Genomic DNA, 17333 nt, shown 5'->3' with positions numbered 1-17333 from the left:
TTTTAATCCAAATGGAGGAAAGTCAGAAAATTCACATTAAAAATACTTCAAAACAATAACATAAGAATACAAAAAAGAAAAAGAAAAATTGGGGTTCTTTACAAAATGAGTTCATAATTCACAAATATAGACCGCAAACACAAAAACACAATAATAATACTTCAAAATAATAACACAAAAAAAAAAAATTATTTATGTCATGGATTCACGAATATAGATCCCAAACATAAATATTTCTTTGACATTCTTAGTAGGGTTGGATCACTAATATGCCAAGAGACTCTCATGGCAATAGGTTTTGGAAGAACATCATGAATGGTTGGTCTAACTAGTTTGCTCCTACCTATTTCGAAGCAGGAAATTATGTTCTATTAGCTACTAGGAGGATCGATAGATTGCGAACTTTTCTTTAAAATTGTTGTTACGTGGCATTTACAACTACACAACTAACAAGGAAGCAACCCTTAGGGAGTCGATCATCTTATCTAATTCTGATTTTAATTGGAATATATATCAATTTTATCAGGAATGTTCAAGACTAAAAAGTGGAGACGATACTAAATTTTTGGTACTTGATTTACAACTTTAGAGTTAATATTAGGGTTGAAGATAAAATGTGTTGGCACCTGGCAGCTTACTAAATACAAATGTTTCATTGTCAATTCTTATTACAAGCATCTTATCTCATCAAATCACCATTTTGGGAACTAAAGTTTTTTTCCTTGGTCTTGTGTTTGGAAGCCAAGGTCCTCCAAAAGTGGTTTAATATTGTTGGAAAGTGGTTTGGGGAAAGTTTTTTACTTGACGTAATCTAAAAAAAAAAGAAAAGAAAGAAGGATATCATATGATCAATCGGTGTATTTTGTGCAAGGCTAATTTAAAATCCATTGATAATCTTTTGTTGCTTGGTCGAGAAATAATTTTTTTAATAATTTTGTTGGTCTACCAAATGTTATATTATAACCCATCGTTACTATTCTTAGTGCAATCGTATGATTCGTATCATATAATTGCTTAAATTAAATGTCGATGGAGCTGCGTTTAGTGAGGCCCAATCCATTGGAGTGGGGGGCTATTATCCGGGACCATACTGGACATGTTCAGGCTGTATTTTCTGTGCGAGTGCTGGGCTCTTATGGCCCTCAAATTGCAGAAGCTTTGGCTATCTTGAAGGGCCTTCAGTTCTCCTTTTCTTCAGGCGTTAATCATATCATTGTTGAATTGGACTCGAAGATTGTTGTTGATGCGTTTTCGTCGGATGATTATGCTTTGGGCATATCGTAGAAGTTATTAAGCATCTTGTCAAGTTCTTTGGCTCGGTGACTTTCAGTTTTGCTAGACGGAGTTGCAATAGTGTGGCACATACTCTTGTAAGGAAGTCTGTAACTTACTCTAGCTCTATGTCTTGGCTTGGGGAATGCCCTGCGTTTCTTTTTAGTTCTGTCATGAAATATATAATAATTGTATCTCTTCCTTTATAGTTTTATACAATTAATGCTTCTTTCCATCAAAAAAATTGTATATTATTACTGAATTAGTAATGATATAAAATGTTGAATGTAAAATTACAGAACAATGTATATTATTATTGAAGTAGTAAATATATATTATTACTACGTATTAAAGGTAAAAATAAGTATATTTTAAGTACTAAAATAAATTTTTTTATATGTTAATAAATTAAAAGTATAAAATAAAAATATTTCGCGCAAGAATAAAAGGAAACAAAAGTGAATCCAGGTTCTGAACTTTACATCATTCATGACCCCACAGCGATTCAACAGTTTCGTATGCCATTGGACAAGGCGGTCAACGCCAGCGCCTCGCTTTAGTAACCCTGTCAAACAGGCGGTAAATGGGAGTGACTATCCTTTAAAAATCTCACTAAACATATTATTTGACAATTTTTATTATAGTTTTTTTTTTTAATTATACTTTTCGTCACCGAAGATAAGCGTTGTTCACTTTTAGCACCGAAATATTTTTTGTTACAAAGTCGTCACCCATTAATTCAAAATGAGACATATAAGGGATTTCATCATATTTGCTACAGTAACGGGTAGGGTCAAAGCTGATTTGGCATATGGTCAAGTATTGTAACATTAGAAGTGTTGATGTGTATGCTTATTTGACATCTAGCTTAAGACATGTCATTAAAATGAACTTTAAAAAATCCTAACATGCTACACTCTCTGCGAGCTCTCCTCTCTCTCTCTCTCTCTCTCCTTATCTGCAATTTCTCTCTCCTTGCCACCATTCAACACCTACTCCGGGCATATCTCCATCTTATCCGGCCAAATCTCTATGAAAATAAAGCACTCATATTATCGTATTGTGCTAGCTAAAGCCTAGGACTCAAATAGAATATGAATTAAACTCAGATTGTGCTACGGTTCCATGTAAGATTGGAGGGGTTCAACTACTCTCCAATTCCACCAACTGATTCTTGTTGAAATCGAGTTGGAACTTCGACAATTTGTTGAAATCTTGCCTCTACGCTGTGTGGTGTATTCCAAGAACATTTGAAAACCATCAATGGAGAGCTCTTGAATAGATCGTGAAATTCCCATCAATGGAGGCTCGTATAGAAAAATCTTGAATATTGGGTCTTTAAGGCTCTTGAACAGATATAATAGAAAAGTAAAAATATAGGAATCAAAACAACAAAAATGGTGAGATGGGGGAGTTGGGGTTTTGAAGAAGGGAGTGGTGTCCGCTGAGGAAGAAGATGACAAAAGGGGAGCGGTATGTTGGGAATTTTAGAAATTTATTGTAGCAATATGTAATGATTTATTTTTATTTTTTTTTCCACACAAGAATGTATTGACCAATGAACTTTAACTTAATGCCACGTCAGTGGAACCCCTGACCGAATTTAATGTCACATTTATGGAACTCTGATTGAATCCCTTAAATATCTCATTTTAAATCTATGGATGACCACTTTGTAACAAAAAATATTTCAATATTAAAAGTGAAGATGCACATATTTTAGTGAGGAAAAATATAATTAACCTTTTTTTTTTTTTTCATACGGCATTAAAAATCAATGCCACTATCCAACTTTTTAGTTTCCCTCGACGCCATAATCCCGCACGAGTCTTAAATATCCCCAGTATCAACACGAAAACAAACCCTAGAATTCTCGCCGGCACCGACTGACAGTCTTCGCTCACGAGCTGCACGGACTTCTCAGCCGCCGCCGCTGCTTTATCTCCCTATACGGTACAATGTAACCAAAATAACTCTCTGATCTTATCTTTCTTGATCGAATCTTTATTTATCGGTCTTGATTGAGTTCTGCACCTTACGCTTATATTTGATACCGAAAAATCCAACTGAACGAATATTTTGAAGTACTATTTTTACCTTCAAATGTTTAGATAGGCTTGAAAGGGGCTTGAGTTTAGATGTTCACATTCCTTTTTCTTCTTCTTTTTAATCTTGTTTCCTAGAGGTTCTGCGAAGATTGGCTTTCAGATTGAAGTTTATTTTACCTGTCAAGAGTAAGCAAACGTGAGACGACACCCTTGACAAATCTTGATTTTTCCAGATTGTAGTGAAACTACTGGTACAGGGCTCAGAGATCCATGATTGTTGACAGCCAGGAAGGGTCTGCACTGGATTGAGTGAACCAAATATAATTGCCGAGCCTTTTGTGTTTTTACACGGTGAAATCACTCATGGATTTGAAATGCTTCCGTCATCTGAGAGAACACAAATTTCCCGTGCAGATAACCTATTTTTTGATGGAATGGGGATTTGATCTAATTAATAGAATTCCCTAATACTTTCGCTCATAGGAATTATACTTTAACTGTGAATCAGACGTAGGAGCAAATTTCTTTGCTTTCCTGCAGTGATTTTTTGCTGTGCTGTTGTGATCTGTTCATGGTATATTGACCATTACTGCCTTTTATCTTCTTTATTGGCCTTGCCTTCTGAATAAAAGTGGGTTGGGATTACGTCTTTGTATTTGACCAATTGAGACATTACAATTTACAAGAATATTATGTTGGATGCATAGTTTTGAGCCTTTTGAATTTTACTTGAAGAAAGATTGGTTTTCAACTCAATTTTTAATTTGTTGACTTGTAAGCTATAACCAGTTGGATTACCAGCTGTTAGATACTTGTATGGTTTTGTGTGGGGATGGATACACACCTTCCATTTACTACTAGACCATGAACTAAGAGGAAATAATTAAAATTTTGCACTTATAGTTGGATTAGGATGGATATAGGCAGGGTGGGGGAGGGATATTATATTAAGTTGCATTATTTCTTAAGCTCGTTCACAAAAGCCTTTAAGGCTTTAATGTCTTTGCTGTTCTTTACCATCTGCTTGTAATAAGATTCGAGTTGTTGTCCGTTATTGCGAGGTTGAGAAACTTAAATATCAATAGCACTTATGCATTGATACTCACCGCTTTGCACTAAGTGCAGGTTTGAACTTCAAATCCTCCATCTCAATAAATGAGTAAAGGAATAAAAGTTGAGCAATTGAAGCAAAAACTGTTATATGCTTATGTTATAAAGTGATGGAGCTCATATTTTGGTTATTTTTGTGGGTTTGATTTTTACCCTTATCAACCAACTAAACTAAGACAAAGAAACTTAAAGTGGAGTTTCAATTAAGATTATTTGACTAATAGTCAACTTATGTTAACATAATCAAGATTCTTTTATAAATAGTTAGTGTAGTAAGAAAGTCTAAAGCATATGTAGCCCTTTCTTTACTTGGAGATGACTTTACAGGAAGTTTCATTATATAAAAAAGTCAGGGGGTTTGGGGAATATATTATGTATTTTCCAGGATTCTTTTCTTCATTTCTGTTAAAGAGAGAGCTGATAAGGTAAATGTAAATATATGCCGATCTTACTGATCTCATAACATGAATGCTTTCTTTATTATAGATGACAAGCGCTTGGATCAATATGAGCTTTGCAATCATACATAGGGATTTAGAGTGGGAGTGGGAGAAACAGGGTGGAGTTATGGGTATTATTTTTTATAAATGGAGATTCTTGCTCATTCACAGAAGATCTATACGTCTGCAAATTCTGAGAAGAATGAGGAGATCAAATTAAATTTCAAATTTATTATAGCTTTGGAACAACCTGGAGCAAATGAGCTATGGAGCTTGTGGAGCACAGCTCACATGGAGGATTGCTCATTTGGTTTGCTTCATGGTTTTGGTCTCGCCATGCTTTTGTTACCAATATAGTACATGCTGATGATAATTGGATATCCATGGTGGATAGAGCTAGTTTAATTTGAAAGAAGAAAAAATTCTCCTGATACCTATGTATTTATTTCTTCCTACAATGCAGTGAAACTGTTGTCAGACATAAAAGATGAGTGGCCGTTTTTCTCGCACGATCTATGTTGGCAACCTGCCTTTGGATATTAGAGAGAGGGAAGTTGAAGATCTGTTCTACAAGGTGTGGGTTCAAATGTTCTTGTGCTGCCAATGTTCATCTATGATTGAATTTACAGTTTTCTGGATAAATGGTTCTGTATTTTAATACTTTCCTTAAGCTGAAGCTCATACACATTGTTTGTATAAGATACAAATGTTCACGTTTTCAAAAATTTTATTGCTATTTAATCTTCACCTTTTTGTGGTCTGTGGTTGACCCTTCACAAGTTATGTTGTTTTTTGTTATTAGCATTTCATTCTAGCTGAGCTCATAGCATCCAGTTAATGACACGAAATATATTTATCAGTGATGAATTTTTTTAGTACGGATGTGCATAGCTTAGTTGCCGCATCATCTTTTCTGTGAATGTATCTGAATGTTTTCTTATGATTATTTTTTTCTTTCTAGTATGGCCGCATCTTGGATATTGAATTGAAGATTCCACCTCGTCCACCATGTTATTGTTTTGTAGAGGTGCATACTTTTTTCATCTCATTTCAAGCTTAAGATTATGGAAATTCCTACCATTGCTCTGTCCTAATTTTGTGTATGGTTGCTAGTTTGAGAATGCTCGGGATGCTGAGGATGCAATTAGGGGTCGTGATGGCTATGACTTTGATGGCTGTCGTTTAAGGGTAATTGGTTGTTTCCATATCATATATATGTATGACTGTTATTTGGTTGCTTTTGTTTAAACGTTCTTCTATATTCATCCTTAGAGCAGGTTGAACTTGCCCACGGTGGCAGGGGCCAATCTTCTAGTGATCGTCGAGGAGGCTATAGTAGCAGCGGTGGTGGTGGGGGTGGGGGTCGGTTTGGCATCTCTCGTCATTCTGAATATCGAGGTGTGTCTAGTGCATGTGTTTGTTATAAATAAGAAGATGAGGATATTTCACATGTTATTTGTGGAATTATATACCCTTCTCCGAAATTTTTTCTTTTTATTTTTTTCCCCTGGGATGATCTCGAACATTGTTACACATTTTAATTTCGCTGGCAGTTGTTGTTCGTGGGCTCCCTTCTTCTGCGTCATGGCAGGATTTGAAGGTTTGGAAACTTTTTGATTGCAAACAACCAGTAGATTTTGTCTTCCTTTCTTTATTGAACCATATGACGTGGATTTCAGGATCATATGCGAAAAGCAGGGGATGTATGTTTTGCTGAAATTTCCCGTGATGGTGATGGTATGTTCGATTTGTTTGAGTTTTAATGTGTAGAATTCTTATGATCACTTGTAAGTTGTAACCTCTTGTTAACAAATCTTAAAAAGGTGATATTCTAAGAATGAGTGCATGTGCTGTGCCTTTTTGTTTGCTGCTTTTGTTTATGAACTGCTCAGAGAGGTGTGCCAAAAAGGTTTATTAAGCCTGACACGGTAGGTTGTTAATTTTGTTCTTGTTATTGTGAAGATGCTGCAAATGCAGTTGATAAAAGAATTTGTTGTTCATTGTCATCAAATACTATAGCCCGGATATTGTTGGGCTTGGGACTGGCCGTCTTACCAGGATGAGTTGAATTTATTATTGAAATATCCAGGCTTGGGTAAGTCGTAGAGTTGCAAGAGTGCAATCTAGAGGTCATAGGTTGAATTCCTTAAAATTGTAATTCCACATATTATGCGGAGGAGTAAGGTCTACGTACATCCTGTATGCCCCTAACTCCGCGCACTACGGGAGCCTTGTGCATGGGAGTTGTTTTCCTAATTGGGAAATTATTGAGACCTGTTATTCTCGTGTTGCACTGAAAATATTGGCTATTTTAGTTGAAAATTGTAATAGCCTGTAAGGATGCTTGTGGATTTAATGTGAAACTTATTCCTTTGTTTCTATGCTACCAAAACCTGCTGGCTATCCTTGAATTCTAGTTTTGAGCGAGTAATTTCATTTCCTTGCTTTGTATTTTCAGGTGCCTTTGGTGTTGTTGATTACACCAATTATGACGACATGAAATATGCTGTATGTTTCTTCCAGAAAAGTGTTATCTTGCTATAATCAAAACCTTATCTCAGGTGTCGGAGGATTATATTCTCTGTTTGTAGTCCTTATTCTCAGTTCTCTGACTGGCATTTTCTTTTACAGATTCGGAAGCTTGATGATACTGAATTTAAAAATCCATGGGCAAGAGCTTATATCAGAGTATATATCTATTCCTCTTTTGCGGTAGATATATTGTTGCTTGCAATCTTGGATAGTTCTCTATTCTAGTGCATTTTGACACATTGGAGTGCCCTTTTTCATTTTCCCTGTTTTGTAATAAGATTTTGCTGAACAACATGAGCAAGTTGTGTGTATACATGATGTAGACAATTGTATGTGATATAATATTTCGTCCCAACTCACGTTCTCATGAAAAACTTCTTGGCTCTGTTTTTACTTTTAAATGAGATAGGTGAAGAAGTATGAGAGCAGTCCATTAAGAGGCAGAAGTAGAAGCCGCAGCAGAAGCAGAAGTCCAAGGAGGTATATTCCCCAACCCCCCCCCCCCCCCCCCCCCCCCCCCCCCCCCCCCCCGGTCCCCTCCCTTTTTTCTCTGTTCTCAACTTGTCATGTTTTTTCAACCATTTGATTGCATTGTTTTTTTTTTTTGCCAGCAAGTCTCTGGAACGATCTTTATCTAGATCAGATTCTAAATCTAGATCTGCTTCACCTGTCAAATCAGCCAGGTAACTGAGGCTTGTTCACTCCCTTAGTCTCTCTTTTAAGTATTCTCTGCCATTTTCCATGTCTTCAAGAATGATAGTTTGATATTTTTAAGCACTAAATTTGCAGATCAAGGACAAGGTCAATATCAGGATCTCCCCGCAAGGTAAGTGCCGCGCTTGGTTTAATTTTGAGGATATGACGTGGCTGTATAACATTGCATTGTCTACTGTTGTGCATATGAAGTTAACCATATCTATAGAATGTTAGGTCTTATGTGATTTTTTTTTTTCATCTTCCAGTCTTCCTTGTGATAAAAAAATTTAATTCCCGGAAATTATTGATGTAAAAACCCTATGTACGATCAGTATTTCATTATGATAATTAACAATTAAATCTATATTTATTATTGTGAAAACGTAAAGCCCAAAATGGAGGCTTGGCAAAAAAAAAAAAAAAGACAAGCTGAAACAAATTCAAGGGTGAAGAAAAATGAAAAGCTTGAGGAATAGGTTAGTTTAGTGTTTATATCTTTTGGGCTTAAGTTTAATATGTTAACTACGTTTATGTTAAAAGATGGAACATCTTTGTTTGACAAGGTTTTGCTTTCACTTTCCCCTTTTTCACTCGCTAACATATAGACTTATTATATATTTTTAATATCAATATTTAGGTGCGATCGGGTGGTGGCTGATATCTTTGCAGCTAAAGTCAGAAGTCCTCATGACAATGGTCGATTGAAGTTGTGAAGGGATAAATTGTAGGGGGGTGGTACTCCATGGAAGTATAATCTGTATGCGAAGTTGGGAATTTGTTGGTTGCTTATGGTTGTGTTTGCGGTCTAGTAGTGATTCGAAAACTCAGCATATCTATCATGCAATTTATGTGAGACCTATAAGTGAACGTTGTAGGGAGGATGAGTGTTGATCCTGATTCTGAAAGTAGAATTTTTATTTGGAATTTGGAATTTGGAGTGGTGTTGTGTTACTGTTTCCTCTTGTTTTTCTTTTTTAAAATGTTGGCGAGCTGTTTAAAATGTGGATAGTTTTCTGACCCATTTATGTCAAATGTCGGTAGTTTTCGAGAAAAAACGAGATGGGAGTAGTTAGTACTTAGTAGTAAGCACAATGATGTCCATTGTGTAATAGTAATACATACTACTTTGATTGATTGATGCACTTATTTAACGTAACCTAAACCATCCTCCTCGTTTGTCTTTTATCATTTGTCATTGATCCCTATGGTAGGGTTTAAAATTAGTTTCGTTTCCATCCAGGCCTACCTTACTATTCGTTTTCCAAGCAAATCCATTCCTATAAGAGAGAAATTAAGGATAAACGTGATTTACGTGGACAAAGGCTGGCTACTCCTATAAATTATTTAAACATTTGTTAATTAAAATGATCAAAACCAGTAGACGTGGGAAGCGGAAGGTCCACCTCAATATCAATGCCCTTGATCCCCACAACTTTTCTTGAAATTCAGGTCCAGTGGTCCCACCCTAAATTAATTCATTGAAATACACGAGCTTTTATTTTATTTTATTTTTTTTTCAAATGTAAGTTTGTCTTTTCTTCGGTCTAATTATGGTTCATCTTGACTTTTTTCTTTTTTCTCATAGTATATCCTAATCAAATGGAGTATCCAACTTTGAGCACGGTGATTTCATGTTACGGCGCCGTTTGAAGTGAACGGCTTGGCTTCACCTTGCAAGTTGCAACACGGCGACCCTTCGCCACCAACCCTGAAGGACACATGGAAGTCCAAGTGCCCAACTCCCAACTTATCATCTTGAGAGTCTTGTCCACTGCTACGGATGGATGATGACACCCACTCATCATTTGCCCATGTACACGTGGAACACCCATATGCCTCATCATCACTTAATTAACGCATCATCAATCATTGCTATTTCACATTTTCACTGAAAAATACTCCATAATAATGAATTAATGATAATTTATAGTTTAGCGTTTATCTCATGCACTCAAGCATAAATAATATAGATATGCTTAATTTTAAATTATCATAAATGATTTTGGTCTATGAAACATCTTTAGTAACGCTATTAATCTAAATATATATATATATATATATAGTGGTTTTGAATTCAAAATCAATGTCACATGGTAAGTAATAAGTAATCCATATCCTTCATTCTCAAAATAGATAATGACAGATTTGGTATTATTTTAAATTTTGAATATTTAGTCTAATGACTCAAATTCATATCTCAATCTAGATTGGTTCATGATAAGTGAGAAAAAAAAAAGCAAATATGAACACACCCAACAAACAATGTAAAACTACACTATGATAATGATGTGATAGCTTGATTCCGCTATATTTTCTTCATTGATCGACCAATCTCGTTGCATTGCATTATAATTTATATTGATGGATGAAATATATATATATTTTTACCAATCTATACAAAGAAAACAAATTTTATAAGCAACTCCATTTTAGGTTAAATTACACTTTATAATTCCAAAAAAAAACCTTTTTAATATGCTTGGTTTCAGTTCAAGTGATCCACTCTTAAAAAGTAAAATTTAATTTTTTTTTTTAAATATGGTTAGTTTTAATTCAACTCTAAATCTAATTAGCATGGCATGCAGCATATGACAAATGCATGATGTGGATGGAGATGGTATAATGATGACACATGATAGCATGGTTAATTATTTCTACAAAGAAATAAAAGCAAGCACTGTATGACATAAGGGATGGTCATGGGAAGGTGTGTGCCTTACTGCCTTACTTTCGTGTATCATCATTTTGGGAGAATGTGAGTGAAGAAGGTCCAAAAAGGGACTGCTCCACAAACGGACGATTCAAACAAGAACTCCCAGTCTCTCTTTTTATCCTGAAAATACATAATTAATTGAAAGAAAAAGAAAAAGAAAAGAAGAAGAGAACGCTTTGGCCACTGTTTCTCATTTCTCTCAATTTGCAGCTCTTATCTTTTATTTTCTCTCTTGTCTGCATTCCCGCACAGAGGATTCTGAGCTGGGTTTGGCTTTTGTATTTTATGGAGGAAACAGTTTAAGATAAGGGAGGTACATGCCTTTTCTATTCAACAAACTCTATTCATCTGGGTCTTCTACTGTCTTGTATTCTCTATAAAAATTATTACTTGATTAGTCAATTTTTTTAATCCAGAAAAGTGAAAAACTTGGCTGGTGAAATCTGCGCGAAGGAAGGCGGAGGGCGATCTCCTGAGAGTTTGATCATGGCGGTTGCTGAAAATGCCGGTGCCAAAATTGGGTCCTCGAATCAGAATTTGGACAACACTGTAGTATCATCGGACTCAAATGTACCAAACGATCTTGAAAACCCAAGACCCAAAAGCGATGCCTCGGTCAAGAGTACCAAAGACTCCAGCTTGCACACTCAAAACAATGATCAGAATTCCAATGGGAACTCGCATCACCTAGAGAGCACTGCCTCAGTGACAGCAAGTAATGGCAGCACCCAGAAGACCCAGATGGAGAACGGGCATGGGTCTGCAAATCAGAGGGCTAATGGTGTGAAGGGGGTGGATAATGGGGATGGCGAGAGTTTTAAGGACGGTATGACTGATTTGGTTGAAATTTTGTCAAAGTTGAATCCCATGGCTCAAGAATTCGTGCCCCCTTCGCTGGCAAACAATCATCGCTATCCGGATGGTACTGGCTTTGGATATTCTAACAATTTTGTTGTTCAGACTAATACTGGTGGCAGCAATGGCCTCCCTAATAGAAGGGTATGTGTGATTCTGATTTCGCAAGTTTTTAGCAATTTTCATGCTCTGTGTTTTGTTGCTGAGAAAACGATTAAAAATTAACATCCAGAGGTTGAGATTATTGACATATGTTTTGTTGTCTTTGTTTCTGCAAATTGGATGACATAAACCGAGTAGTAAATCTAGTAGGGAATAGGTTTTCTATTTGCTTCTGTTTATGACTCTAGGTTTGTTCTTCTTATAGCTTTACAGCATTATGTGTTGGCTATTGATTTTGGTGTATCCTTTCATTTCTTGTCAGAGGAGGAATTACAATAGTCAAGGTAGGCGCAGGATGAATGCTAGAACAAGTAGTGCACAGCGGGAAGATGTAATCAGGAGAACCGTATATGTATCGGACATCGATCAACAGGTAAGGAGCTACATTTGGCTCATGTGTTTCTTTCTATCGCCGATGTTGATTGGGTGTTGATGTTCTGACAATTCATTAAATGTGTTTCGTGTGTAGGTCACTGAAGAGCATCTTGCAAGTCTCTTCCTTAACTGTGGACCGGTATCTGATTTTTTTACTGCTGATATATGCCCATTTTCTTCCAACAATTGTATTGTGTTTACTGAGTGTTTCCTTGTTTTGAGCCAAAGGTCGTTGATTGTCGTATCTGTGGGGATCCTAATTCTGTTCTTCGCTTTGCCTTCATTGAGTTCACTGATGAAGGTACACATCGATCAGTTGTGAAACTAATCATATAAATGAAATTAAATTAGTGAACGTGGCTTATACTGTTGAGTGGCAATAAAATGTGGTTCCAGAAGGTGCAAGGGCTGCCTTAACTTTGTCTGGGACCATGCTTGGATACTACCCAGTGAGAGTGCTGCCCTCCAAAACTGCGATTGCTCCTGTTAACCCAACATTTTTGCCAAGGGTGAGGGCTATATCCTTATTGGTGTTCCTTGCTGTGCTGAACATCTATGTCTGTGTCTGATTTGTCGTACTTAGGAACGGAGTTAATGCCATGATCATGCTTATCTTAATCTTTTGTCATTTTGGTGTCTAATGTTTTATTGTATACAGTCTGAAGATGAACGTGAGATGTGCTCAAGAACCGTGTACTGTGCAAATATTGACAAGAAGGTAATTTGGAAGTAATTTATTATATCTTGGCTGAAAATAGTTGGTTGTTCAAAAAAAGGTATTTAGGATACAATTAAGAGCAACATCTGATACGTCTTTCCTGATTTACATTTTTAATTGATGCAGGTGACACAAGCAGATGTCAAACTCTTTTTTGAATCACTTTGTGGAGAGGTTTGGGACTGCTTGTGTAAAAGCCCAATTGTGCCGTTTGTCCTTGAATTTGGACTATTTCTAAATACAACTTTTCCTGTTGTAGGTTCATCGATTGAGGTTGCTTGGAGACTATAATCATTCAACTCGTATTGCTTTTGTTGAGTTCGTAGTGGTAATTGTCCATTCGTTCTTGATCTGTGTCTTGAATTTAAGAGACTTGAATCTTTTGTTGTGCAGATGTGTACCTTCTTACCCAACCTTGCAACCTTTTGAAACAGATGTGTTTCTATCTCCAACCTGAAAATTCCCTCATTATACTACTAAGGGCCTTGTGTCAAATTTTGTTGTTGATACTTTGTTGCGTCATAATTCTGCCTGCAGTTAAAATCACAACACATTAGTATTAAGCAGAATGCTACTTGTGATTTTTGTTTTTAGGAAAATATTTTGCAACTTAAGTCTTAAATACACTTTCGTTTTTAGTTCTCAATGCAATAATATCTCAGTTGTTTTTGACACCCGTATACCTTATATGCTGAGTCTTATCATTATCTTTATGCACTCTTTAGCGTCTTAGCCCATTGATGAATACCCATATCCCATTTCTCACAACATTATTACTGTTCTGAAATATTCAACGATAAACACCCTTCTAAAATGTGTCATCATGATCACATATATTGATTCTCTAACTGTATTTAGATAATTTAGTAGGCCAATTTCCATTTCTTGACAGGTGTTTGCATGTTTTAAGTGGCTTTTGGTCGTTAAGAATATGGGAAATCAGAATCATTGTAGAAGAACTTGTTTTCAATGTGGATACCTCTTTAGTGATGTGATATAGGACGGAAAGATAAGTGTTGCTTCGATTGTCTACTGTTTCTGGCCCTTTATGTTACGTAGCTTCTTGTTTGTTAGTTATATACTTATATCTAGTAGTCCATTTCAAAACCCTTTCAGTTGTATACGACATCCCTTTTGTTTCCTTTTTCCTCCCATCATCTTCTCCATTTTCCCATTTCTTGATATGGTTTGTGGTTTCCACATTCTTGACACATGGGAGATGAGCAACTAGAAAGTGAGTGTACCTACATATATGCAGTTTGAGGCCTCAGACCATGGTTTGTTTTTGAATTGCAATTTCTTATTTTGCATAGGAAGATTTTTTACGCAATTTCACCATGTAGGGTCCCTCGTTGGTGGAGTTGATTGAATACAATTTGCCATTAGGGAGAGGAGCATTATTTGAAATAGTGAAAAAGAAGTTGCGGTGTTGCAGAGCATTTCTATTTGATAATGGAATAAAAGGAGATATGTAGTGACCATTCAAAATTAGGAGTAGATATTGAGTGTTCTGCCAAAGGATGGGTCTTTTGGTTTTGTTTGAAATTTGAATGTTAACAAAGGTCAGGTCCTTAGAACGAAACCGACTCTTCCTTTCATATGTCAAGTAGATTCATAAGGTACCACTTCTCTTAGACTCCAGTGTGTCCGAGTTTCAAGACCAATTATGTGTCTGACTACCAGTTGCTTGAGCAATTATTAAGGCATGTGGAGTAGTTGATAGAAGACTGATTAGATAAAGTTGATGTGGCGCCTATTGGCCTGTGAAATTGAAGCTTGTGGGAGCTGTAGGGAAGGAACACTTGGGCTTCCTTGGCCAGTGAAAGCTTGCAAGTTCACATGTTAATATAGTCTCTGAATTTTTTTAGGAGAGAACAAATCTTTATGAAACGCGAATGATATTGGGTAAGTTTCTGCTAGTTAGAATACCTGTTTTGTGAGTCTTATGTACTGATTGTTGTGAATTGGTACTATAAGTGAGACGAAATTTACAATGAAGTCCAATCAAAAAAATGAATCTACAATGAATTTTGTCTGGTGCAGGCTGAAAGTGCAATTGCAGCCCTTAACTGCAGTGGTTCAATGCTGGGTTCATTGCCCATAAGGTTGGTGCTCAGCTCATATATTTATTTTTCGATTGAACTTATAGTATTTAGCTCTGTGACACACTTGTAACATCTGTATGCAGGGTTAGCCCATCAAAGACTCCAGTGAGGCCTCGTGCTCCTCCTCGCATTCCGATGCACTGAATCTCCTCTCATGCCTCCTGGACTGATCAACTGCCGAATTATATATTTATACATATATAGATAAAGAAACTTTTTTAAAGGTACTTGTGGCGTTTATGTCCCATTGCTTTGTCTTTGCACTCTGCCCAGTATCCTTGTTTTTCATATGGGAGGTTACATTGTGCTCTGTTTATTTAGTTTAAAGAGGCAAATTGAAATTTGAGGCTATGATGACTGAATTTTCAAGATGTTTTCAGGTTGCATAGATCTTTTCGATTGATTTTGTTGTCGTTCTTGATCTTGCATGGATAGATTCTTGTTAACTGACCAATAGATCTACAGGCTCCTCCCCTGTTCGGCTGTTCATGAGAAAATTGAGCCATAACTCCAAGCATTTGCAAATAAATTTTCTTGAGCTTGTTATCATCTCTTTCTTCGAAGTTGGTGTATACTGAAAGCATTCTTTTTCTGTATTCGATGCCCAAGTTCCTGTCATTTCATGGATGTTTGGCAAAATCTTTCAAGACGAATAGAGCATCAGGATTTACTCTCGTTGTAAAAAATGTTGGATTTTGATATTTGGAAACTGAAATAGTTAGGTACATATTTATTGCAGACACTACTATGACTCAGAAATTAGAAGGAAAAAAAAAAAACAATTTGAGAAGGCCAAAATCGATCTAAAAATGTATGGGAAGAAAAAGTAACCATAAAAAAAAACCTAGTCAGTCTGGTATAAAGAAGAAATTAATCTTCTGAACGAATCAGAGATCATCACCATACTAAATGACCAACTAAACTTTATTGATTTGACGATTAGTGTAAATAATTCTCCGTCTGCTTCTTCAACTAAATAACGACACAAACATAAGCATGGAAATCAAACACAAGTTTGGAGACTCACCGGCCACATTGGCCGATGAGGTGGGCAGGCACTTGGTAAGGGAAATAAGAGTATTGTGTCACTTTGTGAGAGTGATTAGGGCGATTCTGGTTATGGGGATAGAATGGGTAGTAATCCATGTAGAATCCAGGGGCAGGGGAGTCTCTAATTTGTATCCCTGATGCGTGAAAAATGTAATTCCAAGGACAAAGTACACAAAGAAAGCAATAGTCGCGTCATTTCAAGGTAGAAGATGGTCTTTCTTCATTATAAATATGACACTTCTCATACACACAAGCAAAGAAGACAGATACCAAGAAGACAGAAGCATTACGCCTTCACTGAATTTGTACATCAATGACCTTGCGTTCAACTTTGGTCTTGGGGACAGAGATATACAGGACACCATTCTTGAGCTCTGCTTTCACCTTGTCCTTCTCGCAGTTATCCGGAAGCCTAAGGCGTGTCTCATAGGAGCTGTAACTACTAGACCATGAATCCTCATTTCTGCCTCCTTCTTTCTTGTGTGCTCCCTTGATTACGAGCACATCATCCTCCACCGACACCTTCACGTCCTCCTTGGAAAGTCCAGGCATGTCGAATCGCATCTTGATCTCCTGCTCTTCATCCTTGATGTCCCATGGTGCCCGCACTTCGCCTCCTGGTGATGCTCTGCTCCTTCCAGAAAATGTCAAAGTGTCATCGAAGAGACGGTCTATTGTGTGCAGCATTTGACGCATTGTCCTCATTGGAGACATCGGGTCTAGAAGGCCTACAACGGTTCAATATGTACGAGATTTTAGATGCAAATGTGTAACTCTGAGCTCAGTTCATGCGCCATACTCAGCAGCTGGTGGGATACCAAGCTGCTGGGATCTTTATATTTTTGATGAAATCCGGAGTGCGTAATCATCAGTTGGGCAAAAAAATGTTATTAAAAATCATGTGTATATGACAAGAATATGACACTTACCAAAGGGAGAGTTGTCCACGACCAAACGCCCTGGCTGCCTCTCCACAGCAGTTCCTTGATTACCTTGCTTGACGTGCACATCCACAGAAGTGTCTTTATTGTCATCTCCGGCTTGAGCTCTCACCACCGGCAGCCGAGACCGCCTGAAAGGGAAGGCCACAGAGCATGGCACATTATTGGCTTTACTAGCCCAAGTCCTACTAGCCTTGTTTGATAGAAGAGCTGAAGGGGACGACAATGACAGCGTTGTTGTAGCCATTGCTAGAGAGTGGTAGTTCAATTGCTGGTTTGCTATCAGCTTAGAGTGGATTGAGTTGTAGGCATCAAT

General features: G+C 36.9%; 3 protein-coding genes across 7 annotated transcripts; 2 read left to right on the top strand and 1 right to left on the bottom strand.

Annotated features, from left to right (window-relative positions):
* The first annotated feature begins 3067 nt into the window (after positions 1-3067).
* LOC119985916 (serine/arginine-rich splicing factor SR34A) lies at positions 3068-9115 on the top strand. 5 transcript variants are annotated; one of them, XM_038830394.1, is made up of 14 exons: positions 3069-3225; positions 3456-3516; positions 5334-5444; positions 5832-5897; positions 5984-6058; positions 6148-6268; positions 6424-6470; positions 6550-6607; positions 7329-7378; positions 7502-7558; positions 7812-7882; positions 8014-8085; positions 8192-8228; positions 8736-9115. In XM_038830394.1, exons 3-14 carry the CDS (start codon positions 5358-5360, stop codon positions 8754-8756), a joined length of 762 nt encoding a protein of 253 aa, XP_038686322.1. In that variant the 5' UTR covers positions 3069-3225; positions 3456-3516; positions 5334-5357; the 3' UTR covers positions 8757-9115. The 5 variants fall into 5 exon arrangements, with proteins under 5 accessions (XP_038686320.1, XP_038686322.1, XP_038686324.1 ...); XM_038830396.1 differs by lacking the exon at positions 3456-3516 and adding an exon at positions 4917-5192 and having other exon boundaries at positions 3075-3225; XM_038830395.1 differs by having other exon boundaries at positions 3077-3232.
* A 1730-nt stretch (positions 9116-10845) lies between these two features.
* Positions 10846-15439, top strand: LOC119985908 (polyadenylate-binding protein-interacting protein 12-like). The gene is made up of 11 exons (XM_038830377.1): positions 10846-11124; positions 11228-11810; positions 12091-12201; positions 12298-12342; positions 12432-12504; positions 12600-12712; positions 12862-12921; positions 13048-13095; positions 13181-13249; positions 14965-15026; positions 15110-15439. Exons 2-11 carry the CDS (start codon positions 11298-11300, stop codon positions 15168-15170), a joined length of 1155 nt encoding a protein of 384 aa, XP_038686305.1. The 5' UTR covers positions 10846-11124; positions 11228-11297; the 3' UTR covers positions 15171-15439.
* An 813-nt stretch (positions 15440-16252) lies between these two features.
* On the bottom strand, positions 16253-17333 carry LOC119985909 (small heat shock protein, chloroplastic). The gene is made up of 2 exons (XM_038830378.1): positions 17006-17333; positions 16253-16804 (listed from the first exon to the last, which is right to left on the bottom strand). The coding sequence occupies exons 1-2, from the start codon at positions 17262-17264 to the stop codon at positions 16371-16373; spliced, it is 693 nt and encodes a 230-aa protein (XP_038686306.1). The 5' UTR covers positions 17265-17333; the 3' UTR covers positions 16253-16370.

Source organism: Tripterygium wilfordii, chromosome 19, assembly GCF_013401445.1.
Source record: "Tripterygium wilfordii isolate XIE 37 chromosome 19, ASM1340144v1, whole genome shotgun sequence".
Taxonomy (NCBI): Eukaryota; Viridiplantae; Streptophyta; class Magnoliopsida; order Celastrales; family Celastraceae; genus Tripterygium; species Tripterygium wilfordii.
Note: the sequence above shows the minus strand (reverse complement) of the source record. Positions and strands in the feature narration are given on the sequence as shown.

Excerpts from the sequence above, each read along its gene's own strand:
- LOC119985916 (XM_038830392.1), top strand. The coding sequence starts at position 5,358 with ATGAGTGGCCGTTTTTCTCGCACGATCTATGTTGGCAACCTGCCTTTG. Across the intron at positions 7,559-7,811 it reads GGGCAAGAGCTTATATCAGA|GTGAAGAAGTATGAGAGCAG; the intron begins GTATATATCTAT and ends TAAATGAGATAG. Across the intron at positions 8,229-8,735 it reads TATCAGGATCTCCCCGCAAG|GTGCGATCGGGTGGTGGCTG; the intron begins GTAAGTGCCGCG and ends ATCAATATTTAG.
- LOC119985908 (XM_038830377.1), top strand. The coding sequence starts at position 11,298 with ATGGCGGTTGCTGAAAATGCCGGTGCCAAAATTGGGTCCTCGAATCAG. Across the intron at positions 11,811-12,090 it reads ATGGCCTCCCTAATAGAAGG|AGGAGGAATTACAATAGTCA; the intron begins GTATGTGTGATT and ends ATTTCTTGTCAG. Across the intron at positions 12,505-12,599 it reads CATTGAGTTCACTGATGAAG|AAGGTGCAAGGGCTGCCTTA; the intron begins GTACACATCGAT and ends ATGTGGTTCCAG.
- LOC119985909 (XM_038830378.1), bottom strand. The coding sequence starts at position 17,264 with ATGGCTACAACAACGCTGTCATTGTCGTCCCCTTCAGCTCTTCTATCA. Across the intron at positions 16,805-17,005 it reads CGTGGACAACTCTCCCTTTG|GCCTTCTAGACCCGATGTCT; the intron begins GTAAGTGTCATA and ends GAACCGTTGTAG.